The sequence below is a fragment of the Balaenoptera musculus genome, chromosome X (assembly GCF_009873245.2).
Source record: "Balaenoptera musculus isolate JJ_BM4_2016_0621 chromosome X, mBalMus1.pri.v3, whole genome shotgun sequence".
Classification (NCBI taxonomy): domain Eukaryota; kingdom Metazoa; phylum Chordata; class Mammalia; order Artiodactyla; family Balaenopteridae; genus Balaenoptera; species Balaenoptera musculus.
In genome coordinates, this window is record NC_045806.1 from 57,212,913 (window position 1) to 57,220,387 (window position 7,475).

General features: G+C 51.4%; 1 protein-coding gene across 1 annotated transcript; it reads right to left on the reverse strand.

Moving 5' to 3' along the window:
• Positions 1-953: 953 nt before the first annotated feature.
• On the reverse strand, positions 954-6,253 carry SLC7A3 (solute carrier family 7 member 3). The gene is made up of 12 exons (XM_036839069.1): positions 6,085-6,253; positions 4,674-5,077; positions 4,187-4,345; positions 3,841-4,018; positions 3,531-3,643; positions 3,183-3,405; positions 2,849-2,988; positions 2,652-2,754; positions 2,240-2,406; positions 1,909-2,075; positions 1,469-1,577; positions 954-1,331 (listed from the first exon to the last, which is right to left on the reverse strand). Exons 2-12 carry the CDS (start codon positions 5,041-5,043, stop codon positions 1,201-1,203), a joined length of 1,860 nt encoding a protein of 619 aa, XP_036694964.1. The 5' UTR covers positions 5,044-5,077; positions 6,085-6,253; the 3' UTR covers positions 954-1,200.
• Between the last annotated feature and the right edge of the window lie 1,222 nt (positions 6,254-7,475).

Consider the following 7,475-nt stretch of genomic DNA (forward strand, 5'->3'; position numbering starts at 1 on the left):
GCCTTTTCACACTTCCGCAGCTTTGTGCACACTGATCACTGGCAGATAAGCCCTCCCCTCAGTCCACTTCATAAACACCTACTCAAGGGAATTCGCTGGCGGTCCAGTGGTTAGGACTCCGCGCTTTCACTGCCGAGGGCCCGGGTTTTAATCCCTGGTCGGGGAACTAAGATCCCACAAGCTGCAGGGTACACTCAGGTCAAGCACATCCTTCCTTGTGCCTCTGCAGCTCTCGGCACTTACCCCTGCCCTGGGACAAATCGCATTGCCTCCTGTTTACCTGCTTGTCTCCCCCACTAGATCGTGAGTTCCTTGAGGGCAGGGACTATGTTTTATTCATGTTTGTATCCCCAGCACCCGGCACGGGCCTAGCATTTTACAGGAGCTCCTCATATGTTTGTTGAGTAAATGGAGGAATGAACAGTTCTTGGTCTGAGCAGCTCTAACCTCTGTTTCCTTACAACAACCAGTAGCTATACATATACACAGTCCTTTACCCATCCTCTCCTATTGTCCACCCCTGCCCAGAAGTACTAAACACCACAGCCAAAATTTCTGTTGTCCAGGCAGTCATAGGAGTCTGGGACTGGTCCAACTAGAAGGGGTGGAACAGAAGACAGTGGTCTCAGTGTAGGCCCTGACCAATGCCAGTGTTGAGATCAGAGTCCACTCCCAAATCCCAGAGACGAGTGTTGCTGTCTACTTATTCAGAACCTAACCTTTTGTGTAGCAAGGGGAAAACATATCTCAAGATCGTTCCTTGAAGTGTGACTAGACGTGATGGCTACTTACACCACCCTACTCAAACCCCAAGCCAACAAGAAGCACACACAGGCACAGCAGATACTTTTGTGGTGACGGGAGCAAACAAAGGACACTTATCTGAAGCTCTCCACACTGAAAGTCAGGCTCCATATCATCTCTAGCAAGCAAAGAACAAGACATAATTTCTATTTCTAGTTTCTTTTAATAATAATTTTTTAAAAGCCAGTGAGCAGCTACAGATACAGTTAAAAAGTAGACGAGTGAAAAAAAGAAAAAAGACAAGAAAGGGCAGACACATCCTTCACTCCACAATAAATACAGAGCTCTATCTGTGTTCCCCCACCAACATCCCATGGGAAGCCTAGCTCTCTGTGTGGTCAGGAGTACTCTCCATTATTGTGCAGGAAGAACAGACAGCATTCAGGTGTGATGATGTCAAATCGAATGTGTACAGGCACTGCTGAGATCCAGGTCTACAGTTTTGGCCCTAGACTTGAGTGGGGGTTGGTCACTCTTAACCTCTTCCAGGCTGTGCTGCATCCCATAGCCGAAGTAGATAGCAAACCCTAGTAGGGAAAGGTAGCTGTGAGGTAGGGAAAATAGTGGCCTGTAAAGGCTTAATAGGGCTCCTACTCAAGACCAAGAGGGAAAGGAGGCAGGAAAGGAGACCCGAGAGGCCTACTCTTCCCAAGTGGATACCTACCAATCAGCATCCAGACCCCAAATCGGGCCCAGGTGCCAGCTGTCATCTGCATCATAAGGTAAATATTCACAAAGATGCTCACTAGTGGGAGGAGAGGCAAAGCAGGTACCTGGGAACAAAGCAAAATCTTCTTTGTACAGACCACAGGGTGATATAGAAAGAGATCCCTAACCTACTCAAGCCAGGAAAGGGAGAGTCCGACTCCTACTCATGCTGTGTATTTCAGTGTCCATTCATGTAGTGTACCTCATATGGGACTCCAAGAATATGCAGAATTTGTGGAAATGGAACAGGAAGGGTCAGAGAAGACATCTTTGGCCTAGGTATCTCCTATATCTCTCCCTTCTTGTCCAATGAAAGAATATGTATGAGACTGTAAGGTATCTGGAACCTATTCTTCCAAGATGGGTTGGTGGAGGGGAAAAAAAGAGGTCATTTACCTTAAAGTGGAGTGGAGTGGAGCTCTGTGGCTGTCTCCAGATGACTCCAGTGATCCCAGTAATGAGCGTCAGGAGCAGCACAAACACTGCAATCCACAATGGGTCTCCAGAAAGCAGTGGAGTGGACCACTGGGCCAGCACCAGGCAAAGGACACTCAGCAGTAGAGCTTCAAGGGTCAAGTTGAGAAACATCAAAACCAGTTTTTGAGAGCAACATATTAAGACATTAGGCACCCCATTGCAAGGAGGGTCACCCTCTCTCAGCCACCAAATGCCACACACTCCCCTCCTTCCCATCGTGCTGACCCAAGAGAAAAATGCCAATGCTCACCAAGCAGTGAGGAACAAACATAGACAACTTGGCCAGAGAGTGGAGTGGGGATGGAGTTGAGTGGACAAAATAGTCCCTGTAGGGTCAGCTTCTCTGCTTCATGGATCTTCTCCTCCTGCAACTCCACTTCACCTTCCTCATTCCTCATCTCCTGGTCAGGCTGATACCTGAGACAAGAGGAAGATGGCAGTATTAAGAACAACCCTTGACCACTATACCATCTTCTCCCAGGCAGCTTAACCTTCCTCGTCACCATTACGGGTAGCCACTCTTTTTGGCAGGGAGGGATATCCGTATTCCTCAAGGAAAGTCAGGTTGATGAAGGAAGAGGAAGAAGGAGGAGCAGATCCCCATCACTCCTCATCTCAGAATCAAAACCCAAACCACAGTATGCAGAGGAAAGGAGTCTCACCTGAGGATGAGAACACAAATAGCCACCAGGGAGTAAGCAAGCAGGGTCCCAATTGACATGAGGTCCACCAGATCAGTGAGTTCAAAGAGGAATGCCATGAATGCTGAAATTGATGGGCAGAAAACATGAGCGAAGGCAAGAGCAAAGTGAACGGAGTTGGTGAAACAACGAGGGGAAGGGCAAAGACGAGTTTTCACCTGCGATAATGCCAGAGACCACAGTGGCCACGATGGGGGTGTGTGTGCCGGTGTAGATCCGGGCAAGGACGCGAAACAGGAGGCCATCCTCTGCCATCGCGTAGATCACCCGAGGCATGGGGAACATAGAGCCCAAGAGGCTGGAGAGAAGTACGCCCAGAGCGGCGTTGACTGGGCATCTCTCTCCTCAAGACTGTGAGCTTAAGGAGTCTCCACCTTCTGCTCCCAGCCGTTTTAGGGACTTCTTAAGGGCCTTTTAAGGGGTATTCTCTGGTGTGGAATGCTATCACCCGAGACTCTTGACAGCAGAGGAGAACAAACGTTTGACACTGACCTGGTAGAAAGAGCACAGAGGGATCCGATGGCTACAACATAGCGGGCAGGGGCCCATCCAGTATAGAGAAAGGCCTCAGGCAAGGGGCTCTCGGGTTGAAGCTGGTAGTAAGGCATCATGAGCGTGAGTGCCGAAGAGACACCAAAATAGGCCGAAAAGCAGACGAAGAGTGAAATCACAATGCCTGTGGGGATGGAACGCTGGGGATTCTGGGCCTCTTCCCCTACAAGAAGGGGCACAAGGTTCTGAATCAGAGAAGCAGGCTCGCTCCTCTACCACTCCAACCCACACGCCGCCTGAGCACACGCAGATGCCCAAGCCCCAGATGGAACGGAATGACTGTGTTACCAGTGGTAGCAATACAGTCGAAACCAACAAATGCATAGAAACAGGTCGCTGCTCCACGGAGAATCCCCTCGAAGCCGAAAGGCACAAACCCTCCAGAGCCCAGAGGGCCCAAGCTAAAGTGAAAGAAGGGATAGAAAAGGTAAGAGCGTGTTCAGCCAACTCTTGTTCCTTTTCTCTAAGGCCCAACTATTTAGCTGGGCCTTCAAGGCCTAGGCTCCCATTCCTCCCCACTGCCAATCCAGAATCCCTCAGCGCAGATCCCTCTGTTCCCCGTCATGCTCCCAGCTCTGCATCTCCTGAATCTCCTAACCTATAGGTGTCATTGAGTCCAGCCACGGCCAGTTTGTAGTCCTCTTCTGTGAGCTTCCAGTTGTGCAGATCTCCCTTAATGAAGCCAGAGATGATGACAAAACCGAGAACCAAAAGATTCACCACCGTGAACACTTTGGTAACCAGGGCCGACTCACTAGCGCCCAGAGCCAGCAATCCTGTGGGAAAGAAAGGCCTCAGTCCAAGCTTTGTTTTCCTTGCCTCTAAGTGCAGACCTTTCCTTCCCAGCTTCTTCTTTCTCACTGCTCTCACCTCCACAAGCTCCCAGGCCTGGTCCCCACTAGCCCCACCCCCGTCGCTGTCCCTGTCCCTGTCCCTTGCCTCACCGGTGAGCAACAACACAAGGCCCATAGCAAAAAAGTCTGGATATTCTGCGAGGACATGGGGAACGTGCAGTGAGATGCTCCCCTGCAGGGTCTGAGAGATGTGGTTCCCAATCAGGTTGTCAAAAGCTGAGCTCCAGGCCCGGGCCACACTGGCTGTACCTGGTGGACCAGAGGCAGAAACATGGGGTCAAGTTTCCTCTCTCCTCTCCTCCCTCCCCCAGACCAGTCTCACAAGAATACCTGCTATTTTCGCCTATTCTTACCTTTTAAGAACCAAAGCCAGTCAATTAAGGACACCAAGACAGAGGTAAGTAGAACAAACAATTTCTCCACACCTTCAACCCTCCCAGCCCCCCAACAAATACACGCATTTATGGATATTTAAGTCCTGCGAATGATGAACACCTCACTTCACCATTCCACCCAGATTTCCTGACTCCGTGCCCCTTCACTGGCTGTGCAGTTCCCCCCTGCCCCACCATCTCACCGATGACATAGGAGAGGATGAGGTTCCAGCCAGTGGTGAAGGCCCAGAGTTCACCCACAGTGACATAGCTGTAGAGATACGCAGAACCAGAACGGGGAACCCGAGCACCAAACTCCGCATAGCACAGCCCAGCCAACATAGAAGATAGGGCGGCCACCAAAAAGCAGATCACAATGGATGGTCCTGCTTTATCTTTGGCCACCTCGCCAGCCAGGACATACACGCCTGCACCCAATGTGCTGCCCACACCTAGGGCCACTAAATCCAGAGTGGTCAGGCATCTAGCAAGGCGAGTCTCAGCCATGCCTGGCTCCAGTGTACGTCTGCGTACCAGCTTTTGACCAAATCTGCAAAGCGCCTGCCACAGCATTCTAGCTGGAATTGAAGAGGATGCTAGGAAGGATCTGGTGAAAAACAAGACAAAAGACCTTCAATAGGGCTCATTATCCCTAAGCTCTAAGAGTGAATTACAATACCCACTCCACCAAGTAAAGGAGCTGGGGGGGGATGGGAGGAGGATGTTGAAGGGACAAAGGCAAGTCACTTTTCCTCTAACCTCAGTTTCTTCATATGCAAGTAGGAATAACAATACCTCACAGGTTTGTGGAAGGACTAATTTCAGAAAAGGCATGTGAAAGCTCCCTACAGTTCAGTGGCCTGGCACCTAGTAGGTGCTCAATCAATATTAGTCTCTTCTTTCTTTGGCGGGGAAACTATAGCGTTTATCCTAGACCCCAACCCAGGAGCCAGAGAAGCTCAATTGTGTCCCTTCCCTGGCCTGTGGCTCTTTGGGGATTAAACAGAACTCAACCCAGGAAAGGCCAGCAGCTCTGGGGAGAACCCCCTTCTCACACCCAATATCCACATTCCTTTTCGGCGCTCGCCCCCAGGGCTTCAAATAAGCAAGGTTCCTAGATCTCCCGGAGGGAGGGGGGACCGACCTCAGCTACAGATCAAAAGTGAGCACCGACTCAGTTCCATCCCTCCTCTCCAAGCCCACACTGTGTAACTGGCGCTGCCATCGCCCAGGGGGGTAAGCAAATGTTCCCCCACTTCCTCCCGCCCCGCAAGGCTGACCAGCAAGCATCAACAGTGAGGCGGGGCTTCGACATCTAAAGATTTGGAGACACCCCCCGAGAGGGGCCCCTGAGCAGCCAGAAATTGCTCACACCCGAGAGGAGGGGTTCCGCCCTATGCCCTGCGACTCAGCTCCCAGTTTCTTATGCCCCCATCTAGAAAACGTCTGGGGCTGAGGTGGAAATGGGAGCCTTGGCTCCCAGGGCTGGGGTCTCGCCAGCAACAGGTCACGGCCGTGTTGATGCAACTGCATGCCATGGTTGCCAGAGAATCCTAGGTATGCCCAGACCCTCGCCCGCCCCCTCCGACACACGTGTCGGCCCCCAACGCTTACCGGGGAGCTGTCGCAAGCCCAGGGCGCGGAGCGTCTCGAATAGTGCTCGGTGAGGCTGAGTTCAGCCGAGTTGGGTTGGGGCTGCCGAGTTCGGTTGCGGTTGCTGAGCTCGGTTGCTCAGGCTTCAAAGCTGCTGCTTGGGGTCGTCGCGCGCCAAGCGCCCGTTTTATACACCGGGAGGCGGAGCCGGTAACGTCATGGAATCCCACCCCCAATCCTCCTTGCTACACAACACACACACACACACACACACACACACACACACACACACACACACACACACACACACACACACACACACACACACACACACACACACACACACACACACACACACACACACACACACACACACACACACACACACACACCCTCTCTCTCTCTCGCCCGCCCTCCCTTCCTCCCTCCCTCCCTCCCTCCCTCTCTCTGTCTCTCTCTTTCTCCCTCCAGCTTTGCAAAAGGGATTGCGTGGGGCCTGACATTGCTTCGCACTTGCAAAAGCAAGACCAGCGTGGCAGGGAGCGAGGAAGGGGGGAGGGCAGCCTTTTCCCATTCTCCTCGCTCAGCGTCAGAGCCGGACAATAAGAGGCTTCCTGGCCTGAAACCCCAGGGGATTTTCTACCTTTGTGCCTTGATAGTCAGAATCGGTGATTGGCAGGAGTGGGGGAGGGGGGTGAGAGGTGGAGGGGAAAACAGCACCGGGGAGTCTCCAACTCAACTCTCATTCCTACTAAGCTTTCTTTTCTACATGAGGTTACCTCACCCCTGAAATCTTTCCCAAGGACCCTACCAGATTGTGGACAGCCATCTGACGCCAACCCCTCAGCCCTGACCCTCAACTGTGGGTGTTTCCTAATGCAGTCAGCAGGAGAATGGAAGATGATTTCAGCCACCACCTGTACACAGATAATTAATCCCATCTAGATTTCTAGGCCCCAGTCTCTCCATAGTGTACCTCCAGCAACCTATAAATGTTAAACTAAATATTAACTATGAAATTCTGACAATATTGAAATATTAGAGGAGGGAGCTTATTTAATTCCATTTTACTGATGAGTAAACTGAGGCTCAGGGGCATAACTTGCCTGACATACACCATAATTATTTGTTGACCACCTTACTGGTAAAACCTGGTGTACTGGACTTCAATACCGGCCTCTATGGGTACCATACCTCATTTAAATGCACAAGAAAAGGAGGCATGGCAGCATGCAAAGCCAAACCAGGAGAAGCACCAGCATGGAGAGAAGCCCTTTTAGGCTAGCAGTTTCTGGGAAACAGAAGAGGAGCAGAAGAATCAAAGAAAGATCACACCGGGTGTCAGACCCTAAAACCCCATCCAGCCTAATCAGTTCTTAGAACGGAGCACCAAGGGTTGTGAAGGTGTGGTT

Excerpts from the sequence above, each read along its gene's own strand:
- SLC7A3 (XM_036839069.1), bottom strand. The coding sequence starts at position 5,043 with ATGCTGTGGCAGGCGCTTTGCAGATTTGGTCAAAAGCTGGTACGCAGA. Across the intron at positions 3,406-3,530 it reads CGACTGTATTGCTACCACTG|GGGAAGAGGCCCAGAATCCC; the intron begins GTAACACAGTCA and ends CCCTTCTTGTAG. Across the intron at positions 1,578-1,908 it reads CCACTCCACTCCACTTTAAG|GTACCTGCTTTGCCTCTCCT; the intron begins GTAAATGACCTC and ends CTTTGTTCCCAG.